Source organism: Salvelinus alpinus, chromosome 4 (assembly GCF_045679555.1).
Source record: "Salvelinus alpinus chromosome 4, SLU_Salpinus.1, whole genome shotgun sequence".
Classification (NCBI taxonomy): domain Eukaryota; kingdom Metazoa; phylum Chordata; class Actinopteri; order Salmoniformes; family Salmonidae; genus Salvelinus; species Salvelinus alpinus.
Genome location: NC_092089.1, coordinates 102,845,712 through 102,861,369, shown reverse-complemented (window position 1 = coordinate 102,861,369; position 15,658 = coordinate 102,845,712). Strand labels below are relative to the sequence as shown.

The following is a 15,658-nucleotide window of genomic DNA, read 5'->3' as shown; positions in this document are numbered from 1 at the left end:
CTACCTGATGGTTACTGGCCCAACGCTTTAACCACTAGGCTACCTGATGGTTACTAGTCCAAACCTTTAACCACTAGGCTACCTGATGGTTACTGGCCCAACGCTTTAACCACTAGGCTACCTGATGGTTACTAGTCCAAACCTTTAACCACTAGGCTACCTGATGGTTACTGGCCCAACGCTTTAACCACTAGGCTACCTGATGGTTACTAGTCCAAACCTTTAACCACTAGGCTACCTGATGGTTACTAGTCCAAACCTTTAACCACTAGGCTACCTGATGGTTACTAGTCCAAACCTTTAACCACTAGGCTACCTGATGGTTACTGGCCCAAACCTTTAACCACTAGGCTACCTGATGGTTACTGGCCCAAACCTTTAACCACTAGGCTACCTGATGGTTACTGGCCCAAACCTTTAACCACTAGGCTACCTGATGGTTACTAGTCCAAACCTTTAACCACTAGGCTACCTGATGGTTACTAGTCCAAACCTTTAACCACTAGGCTACCTGATGGTTACTAGTCCAAACCTTTAACCACTAGGCTACCTGATGGTTACTGGCCCAAACCTTTAACCACTAGGCTACCTGATGGTTACTGGTCCAAACCTTTAACCACTAGGCTACCTGATGGTTACTGGCCCAAACCTTTAACCACTAGGCTACCTGATGGTTACTGGCCCAAACCTTTAACCACTAGGCTACCTGATGGTTACTGGCCCAAACCTTTAACCACTAGGCTACCTGCCAAAGTGCCACAGTGTGTGACGTTTCTGTCTCTGTTTTTCCTCCAGGTCGCTGAGAGGAGAGAACACAGTGATCCAGGACCTTAGAGTCTGTCTATGTCTGTCTGTCTGTGTCTGTCTGTCTGTGTCTGTCTGTGTCTGTCTGTCTGTCTGTCTGTCTGTCTGTCTGTCTGTCTGTCTGTCTGTGTGTGTCTGAGTCTCTGAGAGTCTGTCTGTCTCTTTGTGTCTGAGTCTCTGAGAGTCTGTCTGTCTGTTTGTGTCTGAGTCTCTGAGAGAGTGTCTGTCTGTTTGTGTGTGTGTTGTTGTCGCTGCGTCTGTGTGTGAGTGAGGATGAGGTCATCAGGACTACTACTGTGTGTACTGGCTGTAGCGACGGCGTCCTCCCGGTTCCCCCGTGACACGTCATCTCAGAGCCCCAGGGTCATTACGGAGGAGACCAACTCCCCCAACCTTCTCCTGGACACTCTGAACCCCAACAGCTCCCTCCCTGTCCCCCCTCTCCCTCCCGCCTTCCGACCACGCCCACCAGGCTCCTACCCCCCCATGTGTATCAAGCCCACAGAGATTAAACAAGCCTTTAAATATGTGAACACGGTGGTGAGCTGTGTGATCTTGGTGGTGGGGATGATCGGTAACTCCACCCTATTAAGGATCATCTATAAGAACAAGTGTATGAGAAACGGACCCAACATTCTGATTGGCTCTCTTGCCTTGGGGGATCTTCTCTACATCCTCATCGCTATCCCCATCAACGTCTTCAAGGTAGGGAGTAGGGAGGGTCACTCTAACCCTAACCCCAACCCTAACCCCAACCCCAACCCCAACCCCAACCCCAACCCCAACCCTAACCCTAACTCTAACTCTAACCCTAACCCCAACCCCAACCCCAACCCCAACCCTAACCCTAACCCTAACCCCAACCCCAACCCCAACCCTAACCCCAACCCCAACCCCAACCCCAACCCCAACCCTAACCCTAACTCTAACTCTAACCCCAACCCCAACCCTAACCCTAACTCTAACAAGGTAGGGAGGGGTCACACTAACCCTAACCCCAACCCTAACCCTAACCCTAACTCTAACTCTAACACTAACCCTAACTCTAACAAGGTAGGGAGGGGTCACACTAACCCTAACCCCATAAATGGAGCACACAAATGCCGTCAACAGTTATAATAATCAACAGTTATAATAATCAACAGTTATAATAAGTTATAATAATCAACAGTTATAATAATCAACAGTTATAATAATCAACAGTTATAATAATCAACAGTTATAATAATCAACAGTTATGATAATCAACAGTTATAATAATCAACAGTTATGATAATCAACAGTTATAATAATCAACAGTTATAATAATCAACAGTTATAGTAATCAACGGTTATAATAATCAACAGTTATGATAATCAACAGTTATAATAATCAACAGTTATAATAATCAACAGTTATAATAATCAACAGATATAGTAATCAACAGTTATAATAATCAACAGTTATAATAATCAACAGTTATAATAATCAACAGTTATGATAATCGACAATAATCAACAGTTATAATTATCAACAGTTATGATAATCAACAGTTATGATATCAACAGTTATGATATCAACAGTTATAATAATCAACAGTTATAGTAATCAACGGTTATAATAATCAACAGTTATGATAATCAACAGTTATAATAATCATCAGTTATAGTAATCAACAACAGTTATAGTAGTCAACAACAGTTACAGTAGTCAACAACAGTTACAGTAGTCAACAACAGTTATAGTAGTCAACAGTTACAGTAGTCAACAACGGTTACAGTAGTCAACAACGGTTACAGTAGTCAACAGTTACAGTAGTCAACAACAGTTACAGTAGTCAACAACAGTTACAGTAGTCAACAGTTACAGTAGTCAACAACGGTTACAGTAGTCAACAGTTACAGTAGTCAACAACAGTTACAGTAGTCAACAACGGTTACAGTAGTCAACAGTTACAGTAGTCAACAGTTACAGTAGTCAACAACAGTTACAGTAGTCAACAACAGTTACAGTAGTCGTCAACAGTTACAGTAGTCAACAACAGGTACAGTAGTCAACAGTTACAGTAGTCAACAACGGTTACAGTAGTCAACAGTTACAGTAGTCAACAACAGTTACAGTAGTCAACAACAGTTACAGTAGTCAACAACAGTTACAGTAGTCAACAGTTACAGTAGTCAACAACAGTTACAGTAGTCAACAGTTACAGTAGTCAACAGTTACAGTAGTCAACAAGAGTTACAGTAGTCAACAACAGTTACAGTAGTCAACAGTTACAGTAGTCAACAACAGTTACAGTAGTCAACAGTTACAGTAGTCAACAGTTACAGTAGTCAACAGTTACAGTAGTCAACAGTTACAGTAGTCAACAACAGTTATAGTAGTCAACAACAGTTACAGTAGTCAACAGTTACAGTAGTCAACAACGGTTACAGTAGTCAACAGTTACAGTAGTCAACAGTTACAGTAGTCAACAACGGTTACAGTAGTCAACAACGGTTACAGTAGTCAACAACAGTTACAGTAGTCAACAACAGTTACAGTAGTCAACAGTTACAGTAGTCAACAACAGTTATAGTAGTCAACAACAGTTATAGTAGTCAACAGTTACAGTAGTCAACAACGGTTACAGTAGTCAACAACGGTTACAGTAGTCAACAGTTACAGTAGTCAACAACAGTTACAGTAGTCAACAACAGTTACAGTAGTCAACAACGGTTACAGTAGTCAACAACGGTTACAGTAGTCAACAACGGTTACAGTAGTCAACAACGGTTACAGTAGTCAACAATTACAGTAGTCAACAACAGTTACAGTAGTCAACAACAGTTACAGTAGTCAACAGTTACAGTAGTCAACAACAGTTATAGTAGTCAACAGTTACAGTAGTCAACAACGGTTACAGTAGTCAACAACGGTTACAGTAGTCAACAGTTACAGTAGTCAACAGTTATAGTAGTCAACAACAGTTACAGTAGTCAACAACAGTTACAGTAGTCAACAACAGTTACAGTAGTCAACAACAGTTACAGTAGTCAACAACGGTTACAGTAGTCAACAACAGTTACAGTAGTCAACAACAGTTACAGTAGTCAATAGTTACAGTAGTCAACAACAGTTACAGTAGTCAACAGTTACAGTAGTCAACAACAGTTACAGTAGTCAACAACAGTTATAGTAGTCAACAGTTATAGTAGTCAACAACAGTTACAGTAGTCAACAACGGTTACAGTAGTCAACAACAGTTACAGTAGTCAACAACAGTTACAGTAGTCAACAACGGTTACAGTAGTCAACAGTTACAGTAGTCAACAACAGTTACAGTAGTCAACAACAGTTACAGTAGTCAACAGTTACAGTAGTCAACAACGGTTACAGTAGTCAACAGTTACAGTAGTCAACAACAGTTACAGTAGTCAACAACAGTTACAGTAGTCAACAACGGTTACAGTAGTCAACAACAGTTACAGTAGTCAACAACAGTTACAGTAGTCAACAACGGTTACAGTAGTCAACAGTTACAGTAGTCAACAACGGTTACAGTAGTCAACAGTTACCGTAGTCAACAACAGTTACAGTAGTCAACAACAGTTACAGTAGTCAACAGTTACAGTAGTCAACAACAGTTACAGTAGTCAACAGTTACAGTAGTCAACAACGGTTACAGTAGTCAACAGTTACAGTAGTCAACAACAGTTACAGTAGTCAACAGTTACAGTAGTCAACAACAGTTACAGTAGTCAACAGTTACAGTAGTCAACAACAGTTACAGTAGTCAACAGTTACAGTAGTCAACAACGGTTACAGTAGTCAACAGTTACAGTAGTCAACAACAGTTATAGTAGTCAACAACAGTTATAGTAGTCAACAAAAGTTACAGTAGTCAACAACGGTTACAGTAGTCAACAACAGTTACAGTAGTCAACAGTTACAGTAGTCAATAGTTACAGTAGTCAACAACAGTTACAGTAGTCAACAGTTACAGTAGTCAACAACAGTTACAGTAGTCAACAACAGTTACAGTAGTCAACAACAGTTATAGTAGTCAACAGTTATAGTAGTCAACAACAGTTACAGTAGTCAACAACGGTTACAGTAGTCAACAACAGTTACAGTAGTCAACAACAGTTACAGTAGTCAACAACGGTTACAGTAGTCAACAGTTACAGTAGTCAACAACAGTTACAGTAGTCAACAACGGTTACAGTAGTCAACAGTTACAGTAGTCAACAACAGTTACAGTAGTCAACAACAGTTACAGTAGTCAACAACAGTTACAGTAGTCAACAACAATTACAGTAGTCAACAACGGTTACAGTAGTCAACAGTTACAGTAGTCAACAGCGGTTACAGTAGTCAACAGTTACCGTAGTCAACAACGGTTACAGTAGTCAACAACAGTTACAGTAGTCAACAGTTACAGTAGTCAACAACAGTTACAGTAGTCAACAGTTACAGTAGTCAACAACGGTTACAGTAGTCAACAGTTACAGTAGTCAACAACAGTTACAGTAGTCAACAGTTACAGTAGTCAACAACAGTTACAGTAGTCAACAGTTACAGTAGTCAACAACGGTTACATTAGTCAACAGTTACAGTAGTCAACAACAGTTATAGTAGTCAACAACAGTTACAGTAGTCAACAGTTACAGTAGTCAACAACGGTTACAGTAGTCAACAACAGTTACAGTAGTCAACAGTTACAGTAGTCAACAACAGTTACAGTAGTCAACAGTTACAGTAGTCAACAACAGTTACAGTAGTCAACAGTTACAGTAGTCAACAACAGTTACAGTAGTCAACAACGGTTACAGTATTCAACAACGGTTACAGTAGTCAACAACGGTTACAGTAGTCAACAACAGTTACAGTAGTCAACAACAGTTACAGTAGTCAACAACAGTTACAGTAGTCAACAACAGTTACAGTAGTCAACAGTTACAGTAGTCAACAACAGTTACAGTAGTCAACAACAGTTACAGTAGTCAACAGTTACAGTAGTCAACAACAGTTACAGTAGTCAACAACAGTTACAGTAGTCAACAACAGTTACAGTAGTCAACAACAGTTACAGTAGTCAACAACGGTTACAGTAGTCAACAACGGTTACAGTAGTCAACAACAGTTACAGTAGTCAACAACAGTTACAGTAGTCAACAACAGTTACAGTAGTCAACAACAGTTACAGTAGTCAACAGTTACAGTAGTCAACAACAGTTACAGTAGTCAACAACAGTTACAGTAGTCAACAACAGTTACAGTAGTCAACAACAGTTACAGTAGTCAACAGTTACAGTAGTCAACAACAGTTACAGTAGTCAACAACAGTTACAGTAGTCAACAACAGTTACAGTAGTCAACAACAGTTATAGTAGTCAACAACAGTTACAGTAGTCAACAACAGTTACCGTAGTCAACAACAGTTACAGTAGTCAACAGTTACAGTAGTCAACAACAGTTACAGTAGTCAACAACAGTTATAGTAGTCAACAACAGTTACAGTAGTCAACAACAGTTACAGTAGTCAACAGTTATAGTAGTCAACAACAGTTACAGTAGTCAACAACAGTTACAGTAGTCAACAACAGTTACAGTAGTCAACAGTTACAGTAGTCAACAACAGTTACAGTAGTCAACAACAGTTACAGTAGTCAACAGTTACAGTAGTCAACAACAGTTACAGTAGTCAACAGTTACAGTAGTCAACAACAGTTACAGTAGTCAACAGTTACAGTAGTCAACAACAGTTATAGTAGTCAACAACAGTTATAGTAGTCAACAGTTATAGTAGTCAACAACAGCTGTAGCTGTGTTTATTATAGCATGCTGTGGGCTAAATTTCACCGCATGTAGAGAACCAAATCACATTTACAACTATAAACCGTTTCTCCTAACCACCCCATGTCATTCTCTGTGCCTGCTAACCTCAGATTCCTCCTCTGTCAGTCTCTGTGCCTGCTAACCTCAGAGTCCTCCCTCTGTCAGTCTCTGTGCCTGCTAACCTCAGAGTCCTCCCTCTGTCAGTCTCTGTGCCTGCTAACCTCAGAGTCCTCCCTCTGTCAGTCTCTGTGCCTGCTAACCTCAGAGTCCTCCCTCTGTCAGTCTCTGTGTCTGCTAACCTCAGAGTCCTCCCTCTGTTAGTCTCTGTGCCTGCTAACCTCAGAGTCCTCCCTCTGTCAGTCTCTGTGCCTGCTAACCTCAGATTCCTCCCTCTGTCAGTCTCTGTGCCTGCTAACCTCAGAGTCCTCCCTCTGTCAGTCTCTGTGCCTGCTAACCTCAGAGTCCTCCCTCTGTCAGTCTCTGTGCCTGCTAACCTCAGAGTCCTCCCTCTGTCAGTCTCTGTGTCTGCTAACCTCAGAGTCCTCCCTCTGTCAGTCTCTGTGCCTGCTAACCTCAGAGTCCTCCCTCTGTCAGTCTCTGTGTCTGCTAACCTCAGAGTCCTCCCTCTGTTAGTCTCTGTGCCTGCTAACCTCAGAGTCCTCCCTCTGTCAGTCTCTGTGCCTGCTAACCTCAGATTCCTCCCTCTGTCAGTCTCTGTGCCTGCTAACCTCAGAGTCCTCCCTCTGTCAGTCTCTGTGCCTGCTAACCTCAGAGTCCTCCCTCTGTCAGTCTCTGTGCCTGCTAACCTCAGAGTCCTCCCTCTGTTAGTCTCTGTGTCTGCTAACCTCAGAGTCCTCCCTCTGTCAGTCTCTGTGCCTGCTAACCTCAGAGTCCTCCCTCTGTCAGTCTCTGTGCCTGCTAACCTCAGAGTCCTCCCTCTGTCAGTCTCTGTGCCTGCTAACCTCAGAGTCCTCCCTCTGTCAGTCTCTGTGCCTGCTAACCTCAGAGTCCTCCCTCTGTCAGTCTCTGTGCCTGCTAACCTCAGAGTCCTCCCTCTGTTAGTCTCTGTGCCTGCTAACCTCAGTCCTCCCTCTGTCAGTCTCTGTGCCTGCTAACCTCAGAGTCCTCCCTCTGTCAGTCTCTGTGCCTGCTAACCTCAGAGTCCTCCCTCTGTCAGTCTCTGTGCCTGCTAACCTCAGAGTCCTCCCTCTGTCAGTCTCTGTGCCTGCTAACCTCAGAGTCCTCCCTCTGTCAGTCTCTGTGTCTGCTAACCTCAGATTCCTCCCTCTGTTAGTCTCTGTGCCTGCTAACCTCAGAGTCCTCCCTCTGTCAGTCTCTGTGCCTGCTAACCTCAGAGTCCTCCCTCTGTCAGTCTCTGTGCCTGCTAACCTCAGAGTCCTCCCTCTGTCAGTCTCTGTGTCTGCTAACCTCAGAGTCCTCCCTCTGTCAGTCTCTGTGTCTGCTAACCTCAGAGTCCTCCCTCTGTCAGTCTCTGTGCCTGCTAACCTCAGAGTCCTCCCTCTGTCAGTCTCTGTGTCTGCTAACCTCAGATTCCTCCCTCTGTCAGTCTCTGTGTCTGCTAACCTCAGAGTCCTCCCTCTGTCAGTCTCTGTGCCAGCTAACCTCAGAGTCCTCCCTCTGTTAGTCTCTGTGCCTGCTAACCTCAGTCCTCCCTCTGTCAGTCTCTGTGTCTGCTAACCTCAGATTCCTAGAGAGAAATACGAGGAGTGACTGTAATCATCTCCGTGGAGGATTGAGTTTAGGACTTGTGTCGTGCGAGGAAAAGTCCAGAGTCAACAGCGTAAACCATTTATAACGACACTGCCTTTAGGGACACGTTCAGAAAGAGGCTCTGACACACAGTGAAAGAATAGTGGAATCTGTGTTAGAGCCTAGGAATCTGTGTGTTAGAGCCTAGGAATCTGTGTGTTAGAGCCTAGGAATCTGTGTGTTAGAGCCTAGGAATCTGTGTGTTAGAGCCTAGGAATCTGTGTGTTAGAGCCTAGGAATCTGTGTGTTAGAGCCTAGGAATCTGTGTGTTAGAGCCTAGGAATCTGTGTGTTAGAGCCTAGGAATCTGTGTGTTAGAGCCTAGGAATCTGTGTGTTAGAGCCTAGGAATCTGTGTGTTAGAGCCTAGGAATCTGTGTGTTAGAGCCTAGGAATCTGTGTGTTAGAGCCTAGGAATCTGTGTGTTAGAGCCTAGGAATCTGTGTGTTAGAGCCTAGGAATCTGTGTGTTAGAGCCTAGGAATCTGTGTGTTAGAGCCTAGGAATCTGTGTGGGTAGCTGGACAGGTAGGATGACTGACGGTGAAGGTGAACAGGTGGTCAGGGGTCAGGGGTCAGGGGTCAGGTGACAGAGGAATGGATGAGAGGCAGGAATTCCTTTAGCCATAAAGTGGTATATTTACTAGTCTGTGCTGCATAACAAAGGAAACAAAATAACATGTATCCAATCAAATTCATAAATCACAAAGATCAAATCATAACAATCATTCATTATTAACATAATTTAGGGATTTCAACAATCCAGTTCATTAAGAAGTCAATAATAATCACCCCTGAGTCATTTACGCTCGTAACTATTTATCATAAATCATGAAATAAATACAAACAGTGAATGGTCATTCAATCTATAATCCCCTATAGTTTGATATCAAAGTCGATCAGTTCAGCCAACATTGACGTTTCTCATTTCACCCTTTCAATTGTCTTCATGTGTACATGTAATTAATATTAATATTAATTACATATTAACCATATAATCGATGGCATAATTGGCCTATGAGGATCCGTATGGCCGCGATCATTGACCAGTCACATTACACCATATGTTTGAAGCGAGCGCTCCGAGCCGCGCTCCGCGATAATAACTAGAAACGATAACTGATGGCCCACTCTCCCGATCGCAACAGATAGTTCAGATGAAAGGTAACAGAGTCGGTGGACTTACGTGGATTCATGGACGCACAGAACTTCTGGAGCAGACGGAGTTAAGGAAGAGAAAGCAGCGAGATCAGGCGATGGCGTTTTCCTCCTTTTATGGGGATGAGATCTGTCGGTCATTACCACCTGACCTAATTAAAGCGCCCTGGCCCAGCTGAGTAAGAGGCCATGAATTAAAGGATTATTCCACCAACTCCATGGGCCTTTTCTACACACAGAGTGGACTGTAAATTGAGTCAAAACCAGGGCATCTTTATTACACTACCGACCTGTCAGAGTTCATCAGTCCTGTTAGAAACACGTCTTAATAACAGCTGACAGATAACCTGTAGAACAGGGAGGATTCTCTGAATAACAGAGATATGATGATGTTGGCTGGATCCCCTGTCATAACAGGAGAGGAATGAGAGAGGAGACTTGGACTGACCCTCATATAGAGACAGAGTCCTGGACTGACCCTCGTATAGAGACAGAGTCCTGGACTGACCCTCGTATAGAGACAGAGTCCTGGACTGACCCTCGTATAGAGACAGAGTCCTGGACTGACCCTCGTATAGAGACAGAGTCCTGGACTGACCCTCGTATAGAGACAGAGTCCTGGACTGACCCTCGTATAGAGACAGAGTCCTGGACTGACCCTCATATAGAGACAGAGTCCTGGACTGACCCTCGTATAGAGACAGAGTCCTGGACTGACCCTCGTATAGAGACAGAGTCCTGGACTGACCCTCATATAGAGACAGAGACGGAGGGAAATTAAAATGTGAAAAATAAGCTGCTAACTGATCTCTTCCCTTTCTCTTTCTCCTCCTCTCCTCCTTCTCTTCCTCTCCTCTCACATGCTCTCTGCTCCTTTTCTCTCCATTTCCTATCCATTTCCTCTCCTCCCCTCCTTCTCTCTTCTTTCCTCCCCTCCTCTCTCTCCTCTCCTCCCTTCCTTCTCTCTCTTCTCTCCTCCCCTCCTCTCTCTCTCTCCTCCCCTCCTTCTCTCTCTTCTCTCCTCCCCTCCTTCTCTCTCTTCTCTCCTCCCCTCCTTCTCTCTCTCCTCTCCTCCCCTCCTTCTCTCTCTTCCCTCCTCCCTCTCTTGCTCTTCTCTCCTCCCCTCCTTCTCTCTTCTCTCCTCCCTCCTCTCTCTCCTCTCCTCCCCTCCTTCTCTCTCTCCTCCCCTCCTTCTCTCTCTTCTCTTCTCCCCTCCTTCTCTCTCTCTCTCCTCCCCTCCTTCTCTCTTCTCTCCTCCCCTCCTTCTCTCTTCTCTCCTCCCCTCCTCTCTCTCCTCCCCTCCTTCTCTCTCTCCTCTCCTCCCCTCCTTCTCTCTCTCCTATCCTCCCCTCCTTTTCTCTCTCCTATCCTCCCCTCCTTCTCTCTCTCCTATCCTCCCCTCCTTCTCTCTCTTCGCTCCTCCCCTCCTTCTCTCTCTCCTATCCTCCCCTCCTTCTCTCTCTCATATCCTCCCCTCCTTCTCTCTCTTCTCTCCTCCCGCCTTCTCTCTCTCCTCTCCTCCCCTCCTTCTCTCTCTCCTCTCCTCCCTCTCTTGCTCTTCTCTCCTCTCCTCCCCTCCTTCTCTCTCTCCTCCCCTCCCTCTCTCTCTCCTCTCCTCCCCTCCCTCTCTCTCTCCTCTCCTCCCTCTCTTGCTCTTCTCTCCTCTCTAGCTGATAGCAGAAGACTGGCCGTTTGGGGTTCATGTTTGCAAGTTGATGCCGTTTATCCAGAAGGCTTCAGTAGGAATCACTGTCCTCAGCCTGTGTGCCCTGAGCATCGACAGGTCAGTAGCAAACACACACAAATGGATGACTGCACATTCACACACATATGGACAGTAAGTGGAGAAAATGTTTCTGTGTGTGTGTGTGTGTCTAGGTACCATGCGGTGACGTCGTGGAGTAGGGTGAAGAGGATAGGGATCCCTCTGTGGAAGGCTATGCAGGTCACATTCATATGGCTGGTAGCTGTCCTGCTGGCTGTTCCGGAGGCTGTGGCCTTTGACATGATGGAGATGCCTTACAGAGGCAGCAAGCTACGAGTCTGTCTGTTACACCCCCAGCAGAACACTGCTTTTATGAAGGTACACACAAACACATTGTATCTTGATAGACAGACACTTCATTGCCCCCCCCCTCACTTATATATATATGTTGTACCATGACATTACCCCAATATATCACCCTGTTGTAACATAACATTACCCCGATATATCACCCTGTTGTAACATGACATTACCCCGATATATCACCCTGTTGTAACATAACATTACCCCGATATATCACCCTGTTGTAACATGACATTACCCCGATATATCACCCTGTTGTAACATAACATTACCCCGATATATCACCCTGTTGTAACATGACATTACCCCGATATATCACCCTGTTGTAACATAACATTACCCCGATATATCACCCTGTTGTAACATAACATTACCCCGATATATCACCCTGTTGTAACATAACATTACCCCGATATATCACCCTGTTGTAACATGACATTACCCCGATATATCACCCTGTTGTAACATAACATTACCCCGATATATCACCCTGTTGTAACATGACATTACCCCGATATATCACCCTGTTGTAACATAACATTACCCTGATATATCACCCTGTTGTAACATGACATTACCCCGATATATCACCCTGTTGTAACATAACATTACCCCGATATATCACCCTGTTGTAACATAACATTACCCCGATATAACACCCTGTTGTAACATAACATTACCCCGATATATCACCCTGTTGTAACATAACATTACCCCGATATATCACCCTGTTGTAACATAACATTACCCCGATATATCACCCTGTTGTAACATAACATTACCCCGATATATCACCCTGTTGTAACATGACATTACCCCGATATATCACCCTGTTGTAACATGACATTACCCCGATATATCACCCTGTTGTAACATAACATTACCCCGATATATCACCCTGTTGTAACATAACATTACCCCGATATATCACCCTGTTGTAACATGACATTACCCCGATATATCACCCTGTTGTAACGTAACATTACCCCGATATATCACCCTGTTGTAACATGACATTACCCCGATATATCACCCTGTTGTAACATGACATTACCCCGATATATCACCCTGTTGTAACATAACATTACCCTGATATATCACCCTGTTGTAACATGACATTACCTCGATATATCACCCTGTTGTAACATAACATTACCCCGATATATCACCCTGTTGTAACATAACATTACCCCGATATAACACCCTGTTGTAACATAACATTACCCCGATATATCACACTGTTGTAACATGACATTACCCCGATATATCACCCTGTTGTAACATGACATTACCCCGATATATCACCCTGTTGTACCATGACATTACCCCGATATATCACCCTGTTGTAACATGACATTACCCCGATATATCACCCTGTTGTAACATGACATTACCCCGATATATCACCCTGTTGTAACATAACATTACCCCGATATATCACCCTGTTGTAACATAACATTACCCCGATATATCACCCTGTTGTAACATAACATTACCCCGATATATCACCCTGTTGTAACATGACATTACCCCGATATATCACCCTGTTGTAACATGACATTACCCCGATATATCACCCTGTTGTAACATGACATTACCCCGATATATCACCATGTTGTAACATAACATTACCCCGATATATCACCCTGTTGTAACATAACATTACCCCGATATATCACCCTGTTGTAACATAACATTACCCCGATATATCACCCTGTTGTAACATGACATTACCCCGATATATCACCCTGTTGTAACATGACATTACCCCGATATATCACCCTGTTGTAACATAACATTACCCCGATATATCACCCTGTTGTAACATGACATTACCCCGATATATCACCCTGTTGTAACATAACATTACCCCGATATATCACCCTGTTGTAACATAACATTACCCCGATATATCACCCTGTTGTAACATAACATTACCCCGATATATCACCCTGTTGTAACATAACATTACCCCGATATATCACCCTGTTGTAACATGACATTACCCCGATATATCACCCTGTTGTAACATGACATTACCCCGATATGTAACCCTGTTGTAACATGACATTACCCCGATATATCACCCTGTTGTACCATGACATTACCCCGATATATCACCCTGTTGTAACATAACATTACCCCGATATATCACCCTGTTGTAACATAACATTACCCCGATATATCACCCTGTTGTAACATGACATTACCCCGATATATCACCCTGTTGTACCATGACATTACCCCGATATATCACCCTGTTATAACATAACATTACCCCGATATATCACCCTGTTGTAACATAACATTACCCCGATATGTAACCCTGTTGTAACATGACATTACCCCGATATATCACCCTGTTGTAACATGACATTACCCCGATATATTACCCTGTTGTAACATAACATTACCCCGATATATCACCCTGTTGTAACATAACATTACCCCGATATATCACCCTCTGTTCTACCATAAGATTACCCCAATATATGACTGCTAAAAGCAGCAGACTTGTGACAGTGTTGTAACCATGGTGTTGTCAGTTCTACCAGGATGTGAAGGACTGGTGGTTGCTAGGGTTCTATTTCTGTCTTCCTCTGGCCTGCACCGGCGTCTTCTACACCCTGATGTCCTGGGGGATGTTGAGCAGGAAGAAGGGCATGAGGATCGCTCTCAACGACCACATGAAACAGGTCAGTCTGACCTTCTGTATAACCTGTCTGGCTGTCCTTCTGTATAACCTGTCTGGCTATATAACCCATGTTTCTGTCTGTGTGTTTAACCTGTCCGTCTGTCTGTCTGACCTGTCTGTCTGTCTGTCCTTCTGTATAACCCAGGTCTGTCTGTCTGTCTGACCTGTCTGTCTGTCTGTCTGTCTGTCTGTCTGTCTGTCTGTCTGTCTGTCTGTCTGTCTGTCTGTCCTTCTGTATAACCCAGGTCTGTCTGTCTGTCTGACCTGTCTATCGGGCTGTCCTTCTGTATAACCCAGGTCTGCCTGACCTGACCTGTCTGGCTGTCTGTCCTTCTGTATAACCTGTCTGGCTATATAACCCATGTTTCTGTCTGTCTGTGTGTTTAACCTGTCCGTCTGTCTGTCTGACCTGTCTGTCTATCTGGCTGTCTGTCCTTCTGTATAACCTGTCTGGCTATATAACCCATGTTTCTGTCTGTCTGTGTGTTTAACCTGTCCGTCTGTCTGTTTAACCTGTCCTTCAGTCTGTATTTCAACCAGCATCAGATTCCTTAACGTAGATGGACTATTAAGCACAACCCCACCCCTACAGTATTCATCTATATGTCAGTGTGAAGTATGTCCTGTCATACAGATAACATATATAAAAGTATGTGGACGCCCCTTCAAAAGAGTGGATATGGCTATTTCAGCCATAGCCGTTGATGACTGATGTATAAAATGGAGCACACAAGCCATGCAATCTCCATAGACACAACATTGACAATGTTGACTTTCAACGTGGCACCGTCATAGGATGCCACCTTTCTAACAAGTCAGTTTGTCAAACGTCTGCCCTGCTAGAGCTGGTCAACTGTTAGTGCTGTTATTGTGAAGTGGAAACATCTAGGAGGACCAACGGCCACTTATCTCATATGTATATATTCTATTCTACTGTAGTCAATGCCACTCCGACATCGCTCGTCCTAATATTTGTATATTTCTTAATTCCATTGTTCTACATTTAGATTTGTGTGTATTGTTGTGAATTGTTAGATATTACTGCACTATTTGAGATAGGAACACAAGCATTTCACTACACCCGCAATAACATCTGCTAAATATGTGTATGTGACCAATACAATTTGATTTGAAGTGGTAGGCCACACACGCTCAGAGAGCGGGGCCGCCGATTGCTGAAGTGTGCAGCTTGTAAAAATCGTCTGTCCTCGGTTGCAACACTCACTACCGAGTTCCAAACTGCCTCTGGAAGCAACGTCATCACAAGAACTGTTAGTCGGGAGCTTCATGAAATGTGTTTCCATGGCCGAGCAGCCGCATACAAGCCTAAGATCACCATGCTCAATGCCAAGTGTTGGTCGGAATGG

The 15,658-nt window shown here is 43.7% G+C and overlaps 1 protein-coding gene across 1 annotated transcript in view; it reads left to right on the top strand.

The window, feature by feature from the left end:
* LOC139574871 (endothelin receptor type B-like) overlaps positions 1–15,658 on the top strand; it is an 82,270-nt gene that overhangs the window by 16,290 nt on the left and 50,322 nt on the right. The window contains exons 2-5 of the mRNA XM_071399840.1: positions 796–1,509; positions 11,199–11,311; positions 11,407–11,611; positions 14,143–14,292. Of these exons, the coding sequence (XP_071255941.1) occupies positions 1,078–1,509; positions 11,199–11,311; positions 11,407–11,611; positions 14,143–14,292 (900 nt within the window). The 5' untranslated portion in view covers positions 796–1,077. The remainder of the gene's footprint in view (positions 1–795; positions 1,510–11,198; positions 11,312–11,406; positions 11,612–14,142; positions 14,293–15,658) is intronic.